General features: G+C 39.5%; 1 protein-coding gene across 2 annotated transcripts in view; it reads left to right on the plus strand.

Annotated features, from left to right (window-relative positions):
* The window catches only part of LOC110478362 (transmembrane 4 L6 family member 1), a 32,518-nt gene that overhangs the window by 7,557 nt on the left and 5,633 nt on the right, over window positions 1-19,328 (plus strand). The window contains exons 1-2 of one of the 2 annotated variants that reach the window (XM_021544933.3): window positions 15,410-17,386; window positions 19,173-19,262. In XM_021544933.3, coding sequence (XP_021400608.2) covers window positions 17,210-17,386; window positions 19,173-19,262 — 267 coding nt within the window. In that variant the 5' untranslated portion in view covers window positions 15,410-17,209. Of the gene's footprint in view, window positions 1-15,409; window positions 17,387-19,172; window positions 19,263-19,328 lie in introns of those variants that run through there. The other variant, XM_021544931.3, reaches the window with a different exon arrangement.

The following is a 19,328-nucleotide window of genomic DNA, read 5'->3' on the forward strand; positions in this document are numbered from 1 at the left end:
TGCAGGGAAGTGTCACAGGATGCTATCACTGGGCTTGGTTTTCTGTAACTTCTGTCTCAAAGTGACCTTCTGTCACTGATTTATGTCTTCAGAGCCCAGTGTTCATCCTGATTCAGTGTGTTTCTGAAGAGTGCAGCAATATACAGTGTGTCTCCATGTGTATTATCCTCACAAAAACCCAGTGCTTTTCATGCTTTGGTCTGCTTCTGGTTTTATTTTCTAGCAGTTAGCATACCTGAGGTTTCACAAGAAAATTTCAGTTGTAATATTTGTACAAGGACTCTAAGTCTTTGAAAGTATGAGAAATTGAAATTACTGTTGCTTGAGTGAAATCTTGGCTACAACTTGAAATACGTAACTCCCATCATATTCAGTGAGGACAGATTTCAATTCTTGTATTGTTGATTTTGACAGGCTTGTTATATCTGGATTTTGAAATTATCCTATCTCTGGGTCTTTTGCCACAACAAACATCTTTAAGTTTTTGCATCATATGCCTGGACCTGGAATTTCTGTCTTTGCTTTTATAAGCAGTCAGATTCTTATAGTGTGTGACAGGGCCATTTGGCTGGCTTTTTTCTCTCCCATGCTCCTACAGACAGCCTAGGGTTTTACTAGCCTTTCTAGTGCAAATACCTGATAGAAGGCCAGGAGGGCTGCTGTGGCTACTGTGGCTGTGTTTCCAAGCCCTCAGTGCTGGCGCAGGTGGAGATTGCTTCTGTCTTTACTGGGATGCGGACATCAAGTGTACACATAGCCCTAAGGGAAGGTAGGTGCCAGAGATAAAGCCTGTGCATTCTTACCCCTTGCTAGATACCAGAGTAATTGAGATGCAAATCCTTTCACAGATTCATTAACTCACTATAGCTAGGAACCTTATGTGGCCCCAAATGCAAAACAGGAATAATGCTGCAAACTTACATGGAGTTGCTTTGCTTTCGCTCTGGAAGAGAATAATTACCTCTCATCTTTCTTTCTAGTCTTGGAGGAGATGGGAGTAGAAACAAGACAGCTCGTTCTTTCTATAGCTTGTTTGTGTCGCTGATGAACAGCTTTCCCCATATGCTGGCTCCTGTGGAAATGAGATGCGTGTTGTACATCCATCAAACCCAGTCTCTCTGTCCAGTTTCATCCCTGCTGCTTTGCTTTATATTCTCCACTTGTCTTGTCCAGCTGAATTGTTCATGTGCTCCATGAAAACGATATGACGGTGGCTAATTGGCTCTTTTGTTTCTCTTGCTTCTCCAGAATTCTGTAAGGGATATGTCTGCCTTAAGGCTTTTGTGAAGGCAGAATGAAGAATGAAAGGAAGGAAGGCTACCTTTTATGTGGAAGAACTGTTTTCATTTTGGGCTAAATCTGAAAGACTGTTACAGTTTTGAGTGTGTTTAAAGTTAAGGGTTGCTGTGGGTCATTCCAAGCTGCATGTCTCATGTACTTAGATGCAATTCTGTACAGCTTTTGATTGACAGTATGGGTGTTATATACACCATTCTCTTTAATCCATCTGGTGAGAGACTGGGATGCATAATGCCTCATATTTATCTTACTCATAACCACAAACACACCTCCAGCTGGCTAGTCCACCTCCTGTGCTGATTTCACCCAGACATTTGTTAAGAGTGGGGTCATAGTCCAGGTTTACAATTTATTTCCTCTTCAGTTGTTTCCTTTATTATCCTCATGCTGTAATTCTATTACAGAAAGAGATTTTCAAGACTGAATAATATGTTTTTCTATGCCTCTCTCTTCTGATAGCAAGAATCAAGAAATTCTAAAGGAAGAAGCTGGTTGGGCTTTTAGCTGTGCAGTGCCTAGAACTCACAGCTGTGACTTTTTATTCATTTTTCAAAAAAAAAAAAATCTAGTTTTTAGTTAATGTATTAAGAATGTAGTTGCATACCTTGGATGTATCCATGGCTCCCACAAACTTCTGTGGGAAGCCTTGCTGTAGAAGAAATGAGGAATTGTCTTACCCAAATCCTTCTTCACCCACAATTTAAATGCTATTATTTTACATAATATGCTGAAGTTGCTGGTGGCTTGACCTTGGAGTTCCTGTATTCCTATTATCAGCAATAAACTCCACAGGCTCATGAAGAGCAATGGTAGACTACATGTTTGTGGCCTTGCCTGCAGTGGATTTATTAACTAGTCACTGCAGTAGTAGAGATCTGAGGCTGAGCATTTGCTTTTGCACTGTTGTAGTAATTCATTGATTTCTCAGTTAATAAGTAAATTTAAAAACTGAGATCATGCAACGTTAAGTCTAATTTCCAACAAATTTTGTGAAAGCTTGTGTTCTTTTTATGAACTGGTTGCAAATGTTTAAAAACTTGGGGGTTTTGTGAATTATATGTTGTCTACTGACAGCCCCAAAGACAGCTCTCCAAAGAAAAGCCCACAGAGCAAAGAAATGCCATGCTATTCCTGTTATCAGACAATTAGTGCTTTTTCTTAGCTTGGATTTCTAAGTTAGAGTTTCAGAGGGAAGATGCGACAACCTCCACACCTTCTCCCCTTCAGTTCTTTCTGTGCTGTTGCAGCTTTGAGAAGCTTGCCCTGCCCCTGTGTCTGGAGAATTCACAGGAGTGGGGGTGCATGTTCCATGCTGCTCCCTCACCCTCCACTACATCCCTTTGCAATCGTGAAATCTACAGTAGGTACAGCAGCAAAGTGGTTGCTCTGTAAATAGACATCCAGATGGTCTAAGGCAACTGGTTTGTGTTAGGCACTGCTTGTGCCTGGTGATTATGGATAAGCTACTATTACATTTGCTAGGCTAGGAGTAGAATTATACAGCTGGTTACAGTATCCACGTTAAGCTTCAAATGAACCTTAGCAATGGAAATCTTGCCTCTGGGCATGCCCTGTCCTTTCTTACATCATAATTCTTGTCATTGTCACTATGTAGTATCTTTTTTGGGTTCTGTTGTTAAGTTGTTACTAAACAAAAGGACATTCTAGCTCTCCCTTCATTTGATCACACCTTCCTTTTTTTTTTTTTTTTTTTTTTTTTTTGGCAGACCAAGTTTGTCCCAGCTTGAAACCAAATTAGCTGTAACTCCCTCATTGAAAGCCCATATGGTTTTTAGGTGTAGTATGTTGTACACTGAGTTAGAATGTGTTAACTACTTCACAGATGTGTCTTTTATTATACTCTATAGTTTAAAATTTATTTTCTGAGACTTACATGAATCATTTCATTTTGTCAACATAGTGAATACAGGCATGATATGCGTTTCTAAAATAATTTGACAGTCTTGATTTTCAAACTTTAAACCTGTATTTTAAATCAGATCTTTTTGTTTCAAAACAAGTAAAAACCCTTTATTGTCAGGAAAAGTTTGTACTCAGTTTTATAGCTGGACCTTCACTTGGGTTCTCAAAGTTGACACAAATAATGAATTCCTTTTCACCACTTTAGTTTAAACTCTACCATGAGCTGTAAAAAAGTCATGCAAGGCTATTTACTGATACCTTTCTCCCTAAAGCAGGAAATCTACAGAAGGGAACAACAGGTTTGTTTTTCTTGTTGCATCACTGAAATAATACCAGTTACCCTTATTGAGAGGAAAAATTACCGTAATAGATTAATTAACAGGGTCTTTCAGCCATGGCAGCTCTTTCTGCCTTACGAACAACTTTGTGTCAGTAAGGCTGAACAGAGTGGAAGATACAACTGCACAGAAAGGCCTAAGTGGGCAACTACAATAAATTTCCATATCACAAACAGATTGTTGTGTATGAAATGTAATGTTACAGATTGCTGAGAACCAAATGTCAGCAAAAAATAAACAGGTAATTGAGAGTGAGCCTGTTGATAGTGCAGGTTCATCCAGGCTAAAAGCTCATACAGGATCTCAGCTGCAGGAAACATAATGCAATTCTCTTTCTCTCTTTCTCTCTTGATTTTTTATTGTGTTTAGAAGTGTGATAGAGACAGGTAACTATTAGTCTATTCTGAAAAATAACCTCTTGCTTCTATTTCAGCTTGATGCTTCTGCATCAAATTCGATGTTGATTACCATGCAGTTGGAAAACCCAGAGAGACATTTACCAGGATGCAGTTTATTTTTGAAATTTATCATGTATGGGTTAGTGGTTTGTTTTCTAAAGCCAGGGAAATAATCCAATTTGAATGTAAAACACTGGGTTTTGTGAAATTGTTAGAACTGCAAGCTCAGGGTTGATTACAAATTTTTTTCTTTTCATTTTTTTTCAAGCAGCAAAATAAAATTTGAATCTTTTTCACATATATGTTTTCTCACAAAACTAAAATGTAGCATGTTTTATAGCCATTTATGTGCTTAGTCTTGATTTATTAAACTTTTTTTTTATTTTGGTAAATGGTTAAAACTGTGGTCAGAGTTGATTCACCTTGAGTAGATTAGTTATCACTTGTGTTAATATTTAATGGCATGGTACCAGGCTGTACCCTGTTCCTTTCAGAACACTCCCATATTGTTTTGACAGATAATGCATCTCCTGCATTTATACCAGGGAACTGGGATGAAGTGTACTGTGTGATTGCAAAGGTGCAGTGCTTCTGCTCTGTTTATCTTTATGTAAGGGCTGCCATGGATCCTAACAGTGCAAACATTCAGATTCCAAGAGCCTAATTCTGGTCTTACAGTGATTAGCAAGAAATTAGAAATAAATTCAATTTAAAAAAATAGATAATTATAGTTAGTTATCTGTATTTAATTGTGAAAAATTATGCCGAGTGTTTGAAGCTAGCCTGAGGTCAAGGGACTGTGGCAGACCTTAGGGTTCATGATTTCTGTTTTTCCTGTCTGTCACTTTAACTGCCTTTTCTACCATCTCCTCCTGTCACCAAGGCCAGAGATCAATTGCACCCTTGAGATGTGCTGCCTTCTGCTACCACTTCCCCATGGCCATGGCTCTGCCTCCTTAACTATCTCCTGGTCATCCCCCGTGTCCCCATGCACAGCACCATCACCTCTGCAAGTGAGACGCTGATGCAAGGAATGCTGCAGCAGGTGCCTCTGTTCTACAGAAACAGGGATCTGAAAAAGACTGAATACAGATTCATCCTCTCTGGCACTTTGTTAATACTCTCCAGTTTCTTCCCCTGCTCCCTTTGTTGTGCTTTTGGTACTTCACCAAGAGGACAGAAAGCACATTTTTGGTAGTGAGTAGTGCCTGGGCTGCTCCAGACTGCAGGGCTCCTGTCCATAGCCCTGGCAGCAGAGCTGGCCTCCTTGTGGCTGTGGGCACAGCAGTGTCCAGCTGAGCTTCCACCAGCACCCAGGGGAGCAGGCATGGTGCTGGCTCCTTGGAAGCTGTGCCACTGCCCTTTGCAGACAGGCTGATCTGGCTGAACACAAGTGGATTGTAAACTTGTAACTTGTAATTTCCACCACTGGGCAAGTTTTCACCCTCATTAGTTCTCTGATCCAGCCCAAGCAGGACCACAGGAATGCTATGGCCAATATCAGGAAATGAGTGTAAACAGGATCTCAGAAGAATACAGGGAGTTTACTGTTGGGGGCTGTACTGGTGGGCCGAGTTTCATCCAGCTGTTATTGTCAAGAGAAGTCCCTGGTTAGATTAAGTGCAAATAGTTTGATTAAACTCTTTTTGAAGTGTCTCTCTGTTTCACTTTCCCTCTTGTACTTCTACTGGTCTGGAGTGATTTTAGCACTCCAGACTGAAATTACATATGTGGTACCAAGGGTCTGTTTTAATAGTGTTTCAAGTTCAGTGTGTAGGATATTGCTATAAGTTTGTCAACTTCTTGGTAACCAATTCTCACACCATTTAGAGGCACTGGGAATAACACTACCTTTCTAAAATGTGGACTAAAATTATTTTTTAGCTGATGAATATGTTTCAAAACCTTAATATGCCTTTACAACCTGGTTGTAGCAAAGTAGGTTCTTTTAGATCAGCGCCAGTACGTGTCATAGTACCGCTCCAGGTTGCACTTAAGTGGCCTGTCAGGATTCTCCTTGGCTTCTCTGATGGTTGTTGCTATATGATCTTGTGCAAGGGCTTCAGCTCTTGTCACACCCTAGCCTTTTTTGAGTAAAGTTATTGTATACTCTTGAAATATACATATCAATACTAGCTCAAAACTACCTGACTTGCTACAGGAATTGTCATCTGAACACGAGGTCTTTATTCCCAGCTTTATATTTGTATTTTGCTGTTTTTACTGACTTATTAGTCTCTTTAATTACAATGTAGGGCTCATCCTGTGAATTTGATAACAGCTTTGAAAGTGCTAAGCCCTTTTATATGTTCTTTTGTATGGGATAAAATTGCCATTTCTCTAGCATCGAACAGCAAAAGAAGCTCTAGCTTAATAGCTGCTTCAGAGCCATGTTTATGCTGACATTTAGAACCAATTTCTCCAAGACACAGCAGATATGCACTTTGATTTTGTCAAAATTCCTAGCTTTTTTAGTTTTTGTCTGTCTTTAAATGAAAGTCACTGAGGGACATGGGTTTTTCTATTTCTTATTTCTATTTAGGCAACAGAGTAAGTGACCTGAATTTCAAGATGCTGAAAATCACAATACACTAGTTGAAATCCCCTTGGGGTTTGATGTGTAGACAGCAACCAGTTTGCAGCACGAACAACAATTCAGCAAGAAGGTACAAGTTGTATGTCTTTCCAGAAAACACATAGCCCTCATGCAGAGATCTTCTGCGATTAGTGGTACTTGGTGCTTTAGCCTGGCTCTGTGTTCCTTCACTGTTTCTGTGCAGTACCTGTGCTGTGCTGCTCACACAGGAGCTTTCGGTTTCCTCCCTGAAAACAGTGTCCTTTTTGCCTGATGCTCTTTGGGACAAGCCCAGGTGGTGACTTTCTGTCTGAAGCTATGACTTGACAGATGGCAGATGTATTTGCTCTGCCTTCTCCTTTGTGGAGATCACCGAGGAATTCCCATGCCTGTTCAGCTGTGTTATGCTGGAAGCAATCACTAAGAATGCACTGTGCTTTTTAGATTTAAATGGTGAGAAATCTGCTACTGAACTTGATGGTGCATACTGAGTGGGTATTTTCCCCCTGTTCCACTTGAAAACAGGAAGTCTTCTGAACAGTGCTGGTAGACCGTAGAAATGATACTTCCTTAGTGGTGGTGCATTTAGGTCATACCTGTAATGATGTGGAAGCAGGTGTTTTCAGAACTTCTGTTAGACTTTTAAAAAGTAACAAATATGTGAATTTTAAGACAAAGGCTTTTTAAAAAGTGATCTGTTTTCTTGACTGTTCCAATCATTATCCCTGATAACAGGCATTTCTGCTAAATGCATAGCAGTTGTTACAATGTAGTAAGAATATTAGGAAAAAACCCACCAAAAAAAAAAAGACCAATATGCTTAGTTCTACATAATATTCTAGTGCATTTGATACACACAGAGTTTGTTCCCAAGTTATTTTTCAGTTGGAATGCTTCTACCCAAAAGGTGTAGATATGATTGAATGTCTAGGTATGCCTCATAAGTATTATACTTAGAAAAGCAGAGTTGCATTTTAAATTTTTTTATTAGATATTTATTTATTATTAGATATTTCAGTCTTGCCTACTTATACTTCCTAATATTCCTCATACTTCTGAAAACTTGTGCATTTCTGTTTTATAGTGAGGCTATATAATGATAGTTGGGTTGCAAAATGAGTAGGAAAAGGGAAGGCTTCTATTAGAAGTTATGAGCTGCATTTTCACAGCAGGCAGGTCAGCATACTCTGCACACCTGCCTCTTAGACACAGTACCCTGTAACACCAAACACCAGCATTCCATCTAATCCAGGGCTTGCAGGAAAAAGCTCTTAGTCATTCGTTCAGTGGCACATACATTGCCTATTAAGAGGTATTTTTAGAAAGAAACAGAAGTCCACAGCATGGCTCACAGAGACTATTTTGAAATACCTGGCTACATCCACACCCATGCTTGTAGCCTTTACTTGGGGAAACTTTTTAATTACATCCATGACAGTTGTGTCCAGGTTGAGCAACACAGGACAGACTCTTAAACATAATGGGCTACCTGTTGGACAAGTGAATTGACTGTCTTTAATGAGGGAACATTTGTGTGTTCAGCAGTACTAAAACCAAAACATCCAGGTACATAGCATCTTTGAAAGCAGACATAAAACTTCACAAGGTTTTCATAGACTTAGCAAGATAATTTGGGTTAGCTTGAGATCAGGATGATGTATGCTGGAAGAGGAATGGAAGTGCTTGATCTATCATGACATGGTTTGTAGTGACACTTGCAAAGGCGCCTCAGAACTGACACTAATTTCCAGCAGGTGTGGGGATAATTGTGTCAGAGCCTTGTGGCAGGGAGAGGGAATTCCTTCCATTGGGATGGATTTAGCTGGCTGCTTGGGTTTGTTGTTGGAGTGGGTGGCCAGGAGGAGTGGGTCATGCTTTGGTCCTGTCAAAGAAAAGAAGTAGATTTTAGAGGCTGGGGCAAATCATTGTGTTCAGAAGCACATTTTAAAAGTGGAGCAAACAACACTGCTTTTAGAGTACAGATGTAGGAAAAGTTGGGATGCCAGTGTGTGTAGAGCAGAGAGTGGAAGAAGGACCCTAAAGTGAAGCTCTCCAAGCACCCACCATGCCATTCTGCTTCCCAACGAGCTAGTTGTCAGCAGTGATCTTTCTATTTCAGGGTTTTGTTTCATTAGTGTATTTGAGAGCAGAAATTAAATATTGGAGCTTGATGGGGTTTGCATTCAGATCAAATTCAATAAAGTCCATGCTTAGTAAGATCTTGTAGCTAAAAATCATCTTAATGCTTTGCATAATGACAGCTTTATAAAAGGAACAGAAGAAAATCCATGAGCACAGTGATTACTTATGCAGAGGTAGAAATTACCATGTGTGTAAGTAACAGGCTGTGTTAGTCTGGGTTTGTATACTTTAGATAGATGTGTTTACTTTAACTTATTGTCAGGATTGTATTTGAACCTAACCAATTATTAGTTATAAAGTTGAAATGTCTTATGGATATAGGCATTATATAGTTATTAGAGGACTTTGACTCCATACAGCTATTAGAGGACCTTGGCTCCATGTAGTATTTTTTCTTTCATATGGTAACACCTGTCATTTCCAAGTGTCTATCTAAACCTTGGTGTGTCTTGATTGTTTCAGATTATCATAGAAGTACGGAATCAGTTTATTAAAGCCCTCTGGGACTGTTGAGTCCAATGATTCCCCCAGCACTGCCACCCTAACCATTGTACCCAAGTGCCACATCTACACAGCTTTTTAATCCCTCTGGGGCTGGGGACTCCACCATAGGGCTGGGCAAATCTTTTAGCAAATAAATTGTTCAAATATCTCATCTAAACATGCCTTGGCACAACATGGGGCTGCCTCCTTATGGTTTATACTACCAATCTGGAATTGCTCTCCTTAAAGTTCTCCAGTGCTGTACTAATGTGAGGCATCTAGCCAAATACAGTCCTTTGCTTCAAGAAGGTGAGTATGGATTAGGATCCTATTTTTGTCATTTGCCTGTATGAATATATCCTTTGGTTCCAGTAGGACAGTTCACAATACAGGGGGAAATTTTGTCTTATAGGTATATAGTAGTTAATTTTTAACTAAGACAGAACTTTCATGCATGCTAAGCTTTATTTTCTGTGTTTCAAGCAGCAGGAAATCTAGCTCTGAAACTGTATTGCCATTAGAATTGAGATTAATTACTGTGATGGATCCTTGAGCTAATGCCTTGAGGCCTGCTCTCTATTCAAATGCAACTGCACAGGCTTTGGAACAGGACTGGTTCCAGATAGCTAGGAACTTAGACCACAAGTGAGAAAGTACTTACCAACAAAACATGTTCTGGTGTCTGTGAAGACTGTGTGAGAACATGATCAGAAGACTATGCTACTCTTACATGACAGAATAGTTAATTTTCAACATTTTAAAAATATGTATTTTCTATTTATGTTAAGCTCTGCCTGACTAAAGGAACTTGGTTTTGTTTCACACAAAGCCTTCTTAATGCAAAAGGAGAACAAGAACAGAGTTCCAGCCTCTTTCTGTTTTCTCATTCTGCAGAGCAGATGTGAAATTCCAGGAGAGGACAGACTGTCAAATGTCTGTTGGCCAAGTCCAGGAGGTGATGGTGTTGTTGCGCACCTTCACTACCCTCAGCAGGTCAGCTTTTTGTCCATAGATCACAGTCTAAGTTCAGCCTTGTGCCATAGTTCCATTCAGACCTATGCAAATGCAATGTTGGTGAAGTTACTCTTGAAGTGCTGTGGCCATAGCTGAGCCTCTTTTCTTTAAGGCAAGGTATCTCTCATGACTTCTAAGGTACTGGGACCCTTTATCATTAAGATAAAGTGACTCCATTAGCAGTGCAAAGTTATATACCCCTGACAACTGTCTACCCTCTAACCAAGGGTGATTACTTTTATTTTTCCTCTTTATAAGAATAATTTACAATGTTAAGGATGATCTTTGAGATCTTTGCAAGATGAGCTTGTAAATTCTGGGTCTTCATTTTATTTTGACAGAAAAGTAGAAATGTCTTATGTTTTTCAGGTTACTGTTTTGTAATCTTAAATAATTAAAAACAAAATCCAGATACTGTCTTGGCAACATTAATTCATTCATGATCCTAGTGTTATCAGGCTTGAGTTACTAGCAATAAAATTTAATAGAATCTTGTTGTTAGCATTACTTAGGAATGTACTGTTCAGACACTTTGTCATGGTTTAACCCAGCCAGCACAGAACTGCTTGCTGACTCTGCCCTTGATGGGATGGGGAGACAGTTAGAGGGTTAATAGTGAGAAAACTGATGGATTGAGATAAAACTTTAATAATTAAAATAATAATAATAATAAATTGTAATGAAAATTGACTGTAAACTAATTTCTGTTGGGATAATATTTTTATTCATTGCACATTAATCATAGGCTGGATTAATTTGCAACCTACTTGAAAGGTCTGCATAAGAAGAATGCTGTAATGGCTTTGTAATTGTAATGATTTCACAGGACGCATCTTAATTTTCCTTGAGCCCTTTGTACATCTCTAAGTAGTGCTCCTTTAGTAACTCTGTCTTCATCTTAGAGCAGTGTGTAGTATATCAAGATCCTGGGAGTCAATGGAGTATAACACATAAAAGCATAGGGTGTTTTGGCTGACAGGCAAGTACTGTTGTTGACATGGTTGCAGTTTCCTCTGCCTGATGGTGCCTGCCTTTTTGGAGGGAAATTCTATCTGATTCAGTGCAGATGCTGGGGAAAGACTGTGGTATTTTGATTTTTGAGGGATTTTTTCCTCCTCACCTTTAGAAGAAACTTCCGGTTTGTTTTGTTTCCTTTGTCTTTGTGCTTATGGAGAGCAGAAAGCAGGACTACTTTTCTGTAAAAGAAGAAAGTTGGTTTATTTTCTTTTTTAACTTAACATTTATAAGTGTTCTTGGAAGAACTCTCTTTTGGAACTAACACCTAAACCAAATCTCACTTGTCCTGTCAAAGCCTCAAGGTTTGACTTGGTGGGCATGATGCCTTAGTTCAGTTCCTCTTCTGTAAAGAGTGCCTTGTGCCTGGCTCCCGTGCCACCAGGAGCTGTTACTGAGCGTTGTGGTCTTCCACTGACGGCAGATGCCTCTCGTCTGAAGGCAGTATTTCAGGCCCTATTGAAGGGGACTTGAGAGCTAGAGGGCACACAAATGGGCCCGGCAGAACCTGTTTGGTCACAGTCTGGTTATCACTAGAGGGAGCTGGTGTAGTTCTTGGGGCATTCCATCTTCTGGGCACAGAAAGTCCCATGGGCAGCATCTGACCCCTGGGAGTCAGAGCAGATGGCTGCGAGACAGAATGCTGCTCTGGAATGAACACAACTGTATTTCTGCAGCACTAAATTCCGTGTTTTGGTATACAAATGACACAGCTACTTTTAGCTGTAATTATGGTACAAAGGGATAGTGTTGTGGCGCGGCATGCGCTCCTCTCGCCGCGGCACTCCGAGCCGTGCCAGGCTGGGCGGTGAGGGAAGAGAACGGGCGGCCGCTTCCCCCTGCAAGCTCTGCAGTTCAGTTCGTGGCGCGCGGGGACAGACGAAGGCGGCACGGGACTTGGGGGGTGAACGGGATGGTTTTATTCAGTGAGCCCCAAGACCCCCTCGGGGGCGGGAGCAGAGGTTTTATACAGAACTCAGGAGGACGGGTGTAGGAACAGTAACCACTAAGGGAATAGCAGGGGAGGAGTTTAGGGCAGAACTAACATATCACAAACCTATCAGGGGAAACAGGGGGGTGGAATAGTACAAATGGATCAATAGAGTGTTGAGCCTCACTAAATAGACAGGGAAAGGTCTGGAAGTTGAGGAGGGGGCTAGGGGAGAGCTAGGGAAGACTGACACTGGGGAGAGGAGGAGATTGGGGGGTTGGGGGGGGGGAACAGATATTAAACAAATATTAAATGAAAGAAAAACACACCACCGCAGGATAGAAAAGTCCTAATTCAGGAAATTAGTATTCCCCCATCCTCCAAGCCAATTGCAATTCATTAGAATGGCACCATATCTGTGAGTTTGAAAACCCTTGTGAATGGAGCAGCTGCAGTAGAGTGCTGTATATAGTACCACATGGTAGACACGTTTTGTAAATTTACAGAGCATAAAGTCTCAGTTGTGTTGTTCCAGTATGTTACCTTAAAAAAAGACTAAGAATTAATTAAATCACTATCAGCATTAAATGTTATTTTCTTCTGTTTTCTCCCTTAAATGTTGCTTAGATGAAAAAGGATCCTCTGTAGACTGTTTTTTAATGATGGTTTTAAATTGGTTCTTTTTAATTGTTTTTTAATGTATTTTTAAAATAATGTTTTGGGGGTTTTCATAAAAATTCCATTGTACTTAAAATGTGTGCTACCTTTGTATAACATTTTTGAGACCCCTTGGAGGAACCCGACCATGAAATAGTTGGCTTTATCATTGACAGCCATTTTAAAGAACATCTTGTAGCAAAGATTCTGTGTGCTGAGTGAATATTGTTAAATAGATTTCAGAATTCCAGTTTGAATAAAGATAGCAAAGATTGTGGAAGGGTGTGATTGCAGTTTAGGAAATCATGTTTTAAGAATCTTGTGATCATGTCTGATTTGCTTTTCTGATTGTGATGTCTGATTCAACTGCTACTGATGCTGAAAGATATGCAAGTAAAGACAACATGCTGGAATATCAATCATGCTAGTGTGAAAGACATGTTAAATTTTAGCATTCATTTCCCATCTTGTTGCTATGGAATCAATATGTAGACTGTTCCCAGACAAAGCAACAGTTGTGGGATTGCTCAACAAGTATAATTAGAACATTTAATTGGCATGAGCTTACTAATGGCTAATTCCAGATGCAAGACTGCATGAGCAATGTATGAAGCATATGCTAAGGAAAAAAAATGTAGGAAGGAAAATAATTTCATGATTTTCAAATTTTTTCCTTTTTTTGAGCTTACAGATCTAAAATACATGGTATGATAGAGGTAGTCTTTTTGGTTTTTTTCTTCTGTATTAGACATTCATTACCAACAGGATCACTTTATGAAAAACATAAAGGTAATTAATGACTGACTTTTGAACCACAAGACCCAAAGCCATAACGCTGGTAATTTTTGTTCCATGTTTTCAACATCTGTTTTTTTGTGATTACTGCAGGGGAGGAGAGATGTCAGTGACACTGTGAGCCGTAAATCTGTTCCTTGTGCTGTGCTATGTAGACTTTGTATGCTAAGCTGATGCCAGTTTTCTGATCCATACAGCCCTTACAAACACACAGTGTAGAAAAGAGGATGCTTATAGAACAGTGATGCTAATGCCTTATGCTTGTTTAACTTTTGCAAAAATATCACACTTTTAGGGATAGACTAGAAATCTAAAATGCAAACCTGTGTGTAAATAGTGCAGTCCAAGGGAAATAAACTTTTGCTGGCCATTTTGCAAGACCAAGGTTTCATCTACAGGCTGTTTCAGAAATAGAAAAAGGATTTGTTTGTCCTATGTCCTACTTTTATCATAATAACATTGTTGGAAGAATTAATGAATGCAGGCTACAGCTTGGTTTTTGTATGTCACCAGAAAACAGTGTTTGAAGTGGTTTATTTGATTGTGGTATTGCAAGTACAGGGTCAGTAACAGCTGTTCTTAAGTAAGGTTTATGGGTTCTTCTTTAAAGAGAGGGATTTCTGTACACTCATTTAGTGGTAGCTCTGCCCTGATTGTAAGCTTTTCAGTCTCCAAACTGGTAGGTTAAATGGAAAAACTAATTTTGTTGCATAGTTGCTGACTCCTTCTTAGGTCAGCATTATTACTAATAAATTAAATGTTCTCTGTATGTGTCAGTGTGTGTTGTTACATAGAAGTGTGAGCATTCACTCCAAGCTGACTTCTATGGTTCAGATCAGTTTTCTGTCTCTAAGTGGTGACAGAGATATCAGGCAAGCACACTCATGTGTGTTACAGCTGTGTTGGGTGCAATTGGTCTCATAACAATAGGTAGGTGCATGTGTTCATAAGTAGCTCATAAGTTCATCTGAGGAGTTGTGATCTAATTAATAAAAATAATCTGGAGACTTTCTTCTGTCTGTGGCCAGGAGACCATAGGCATCAAGGACTTCATGATGAGCAGTTTCCTCTTGTGACTGTCCAGGTTGAGTTTGTTAACCAATGTATGCTTGAGAGGTGGTGAGGACAGTTAGAGCTGCATCACAGTGTTTTTGTGGATGATTACTGGAAAACGTGGGTAATGCATCATTTGGACATTGAGAAATGGATGGCAGCATGGATGGGTCAAAGAGAGTTGGAGTTGTCCTAAGGTCACCAGGAGCTCTGTCTGCACAGCTGGCCAAGAGCCTGCCCTTAGTTTAGCCAACAGGTGACCACACATTCCCACTATGTTGCCAGCAATCGTCTGAGCTAGCATTGGCCTCCATGAGCGGCAACCTATTACAAGAGAATACAAGTGGGAACTAATAACCTGTGTAAATACATATGTTGTGTTGCCCAGTCTTTCCAAATGAGTCTGTGAAGCCTGTGCCATTTTTTCCTATGCTGTGTCTCACCTGCAGATACCATACACTTACCTCATCCTGCCAGTACTTCCATGAGAGTCACTTTCCCCCATTAACCTTTTTCTGATGGTGGGTGGGACCATCAGAAATTCTGCAAAGAAAAGTCATATTCTGATTAGTCTTTCTGGTAGAAGCTGTACCCATAGGGTGTCCAAATGACACAGTGGCATTAGTGAAGCCCCCTTGACTCACATCTGACCAGATCTTTTAATATAAAAAAATTGTATTTGCATCCAATACAGTGCTTGTTTTGTTTCTTTCTTTCTTTCTTCACACTGTTTTCAAGGTCATTGGAAGACATTTTAAATGTAGAATTGATTTTAAATACAGGGAGTTCTTGGTGATGTAATTTTTTTTCAATGAAGTATTTAGAAAACCATTATTTAAGTTGTAAATAGAACAAATTTGCAAGTTTTCAAATATATGGTTAGGGCTAGGGTTTTATATCTATGTCCCACAGGCAATATGTTGGTGTGGTTGTTGAGGTGGGGGGAAGGGTATTGGGTGGTGAGTTTTGGGAAAGGAGTGGTTGGAGCTTTTTAGCCCAAAAAAAAATCAAGGAAGTTTTCAGTTGAGCATCTGTCTTCTGCAGAGGAAACTTGCAGAATAATGTTTAGGGTTGTTTTGGTCATTAGATGTGAAGCACACAATAATGGCCAGACTATGTTTGTACAATTGGAGGATATTTCTCATAATGAAGGAAGTCTCCAAGGTCAGGATCTACAATACCCGGAGAAGTTACATCACTAAGCCATAGCTGCACCAGCCTGCTCTCTTCCCCTGCTTCACCCCCCACCTTTTATTTTTGCACACTCTTTCTCAGCATAAGTGTTGCACACATCTCTTGCAAGAATACCATGGTTTTGACTTGGGCTTGTGTCTACTGTGTTATTTAGTTATTAAATACACCCCACCTTCAAAAACGAAACCTGAATGTTTTTTTTAAAGTTTCATTATAGACTTCTAATATCCTGTACATTCCCAAACTCCATTTGTCTAGCTTCTGGTTTTGCAATGAGAATTACATTGTACTGTGATGATGGCAGCAGCAGCAGCACCACCTGGATGTAGTCTGGCCCTATGCATTTTAGTTACCTCCTACCTGCCGTGTGAAGGCAGTAGGCATGACAGGCTCACACCTTTGTGTTGAGCTGTGTCTGAAGAAAAAGGTTCTGGGCTATTGTAGAAAAATTTGCAAGAGGGAAAAGAGAAAAGGCTAGATCTTAATTTTTATAGTGCACTTTGTATCTCCGTTTACTATGGAAATTAATATTACTGGTACATGAAACACCATCTGGAAACCTTGGATACAATCTCTTTCTTGGCATTTTTCTTTTTGTGTGTGTTTCTATACATGATATTTCAGTGCAAGGACTCTTTTATAATCCTGCTTTTTTTTTAAAGCAGTATTTTTCATGAGTGTTCACTTGGTTTAGTTGTTACCAAACCATTTACTAACTAACTGTTAATATAAATTCAGCTTGTCTTATAATGGAAAGAACAAGGACACTCCTAAGAAGCTTACCTGTTCCTTTTATTTGTTTTCCAACCTCCTGGTGTAGTTTTCTGTTGTTCCATCAACAGGATAGCAAAATGAGAGGTTGCTCTACATACTTCTCATTGCTGTAGACCTTCTTCTGTTTGTACCCAAAACTCTGACTCAGTGCTGTTAAGTCAGCCAAGTCTTTCCCTGGCTTCAGGTTGTTCTGAATCAGCCTATAAACCTAAAATTCAAAGCTGCTTCTAACAAAGAAAACAAAACATTTTTCCTTCAGTTTCTAACAGTACTTGTGTTGTGGTTTAAGCCTGTTGTTCACACCTAATCATGTTCACCAGTGATTATTCCAGGCATCATATGTTTGTGTGAAATCACCTAGTATTCAATATTTCCTTCATTGCATTTGGTTCATCTTCAATTAATGCATTTTTAAAGGGCGGTGGTGTTCTGCCATCCCTGCTCTCTCACTCTGCAATTGGGAATGGTGGTTAGGAAGGGTTGTAAACGTCATCTAGGTAGTTAGGTAATCCCTGGTATTTAAGGAGGTGAGAATAAACACTGATCTTCTTTTAGGTGTGGACAGGTGTGAGATAGGTTGAATCGGAGAAGTTGAAGGAAGATTTTTAAAGTTGAAAATATGTCTTTTGGAAAGTGTGCTAGATGTGTTGGTTATAAGTTGCTCATCCTTGCCCTCCTCTGCATTGTGGCCAACATTTTACTTTATTTTCCCAATGGTGAAACAAGGTTTGCTTCAGAGCATCACCTCAGCAAGTATGTGGAGTGCCTTCATGGCATTCTAGGTGGAGGCTTTCTGGTAAGTAATAACCTAGTGTCTTCTTTCATGTTTATTTTGGAGGTATGTGATACTGCTCTTTCTCTACTGATTACCTGAATTTGTTCATTAAATATTGTGTCAACAGGTGTCTCTGGAGTTGTATAAAAAAAAGAGCTATATAATCCCACAGCTATTACTAATTACTATTGATTATCTTATCTACAACATTCTGTCACTTTAAAGCTGAAAAAATCATAGAGTCAAGGCACAGAATCGAAATGCAAAAGTGAAACCAAGCCTTTCAGCAGGTCACGGTTTGCATAAAGGGTTAAATTAAATCTTACATTTTTGTTATATTATTGAACCACTTTCCTTTTAAATGTCCCTAAATAATGAGCATTTAGACACAATTCCTTAATTTCTGTTATCTGACATGCTGGCAGGTATTTCTCTGCCAGCATCTATTTCTGTATTATTCAGAGGAATTAAGTGGTAGTTGTCAAAGCTTTGCATTTGAGTAACACAATGCAAGGACTGAGTGTGTTTGTTATAGGATGTCATTAATCTGAAGCTCTTATTTTCTAACTTGTCAGTTTTGTGGCCCACACTGCAGCATATTTAAGACCCCTAACTCCAGGCTTCCTTTTTCATCTTCTTTTAGAAGTCCTCTTAGAAATAAGTAAGTTATAGGTCCCTTGCTATTCTTAACACTCTATAATTTTATGTCTCAAGGTGTCTGCAAATCGAGGTTGAAAACAATCGCATGCTAAGATATTTTGTGTTGTCAGAGGTGCTTACAGCTGTATTACAGTCCCATTGGGACCTAGAGTGGGATTTGCAAAGACTGGGCTTTACACACAGAATAATACAAGTGGCACCAATGGAACTTCTCCTGCAGTGCACTTGTACAACCCCTTCTGGACTTGAAGCATTGGGGCTCAGCAACAGGTTTGAGCAAGGGCTGACAAGTATGTGTCTGTTCAACAGAATAGTTCTTATTCTAGTTTAATATTAAGTAAGTCTGTAGCATTTGCAAATAACTCTCTACTCTTTTTTTATTTTTTTTTCCCCAGAGTACTCTTGGGCATAGAGTCTTTATAAGTGGACACTATTAAGTGCTGTTATTGCTAGTGGGAGGATCCTCCTTTTAATCAGCTCCTTCTTGTTCATTCAGTCCATTCTGCTCCTTCAGTTCCTTATTGATTTTGTGCTAAAAACCGGAGTATGGATGGTTTATGTTTCTCATGGATAGCTTCTGCTTTGTTACTTTGCATTTCTGTCACTGGGAACTGGTTGTGAAATCTTGGAAAAAAGGAGATGTCTGTAATGATATGTTTGTCTGAATTGAGCAAAATTTTACTAGTTTTTCACTCTAGTCAGACTGGTTTGTCACACAGGTAAAGATGATTGCTCTTAAGTAACAAGTATATTGGCAGTAGCTGTTTTTCAAAAATCTTTATTTTGTAGTCCTCATTGGAATAAAGTTAATGCATTTTTTTTTTTGCAAAGCATTTTATTTGCAAATACAGCCTTTAATGAAAAGATAATTTTTAAAAGCTGAAATACTTTAAATGTAGCAATACCCCAACAGTCTTTTCTGTGCTTAAGTGCAATATTGCCACAGTGGCAATAGAAATATACCTGTCCTGGAGTTGGTGATGTCAGTAGTGAGATGCCTACTGTGTTAAACAGGAGTAAAGCTGAATCTCCTGTACAGGCTGACTGCCGAGAAGCAACATAAATGAAAGGAATTTGAAGACTGTATTAATTCTGCCCTCCCTGTGCAACCAAAAGGAATAGTGTGGGTTTTTTGCTCCATACCCAGGTACTCGTTCCAGCTGCAGTGTTAATTGGGCTCCACAATGAAGACTGCTGTGGGTGCTTTGGCCATGAGGGCTGTGGAAAGAGCTGTGCGGTAAGTGAGCTGTCCGTTCCATCCCAGATAATCCCAAAGACAAGGCGATGGCTGTGCTGAAAATTC

Source organism: Lonchura striata, chromosome 10, assembly GCF_046129695.1.
Source record: "Lonchura striata isolate bLonStr1 chromosome 10, bLonStr1.mat, whole genome shotgun sequence".
NCBI lineage: Eukaryota > Metazoa > Chordata > Aves > Passeriformes > Estrildidae > Lonchura > Lonchura striata.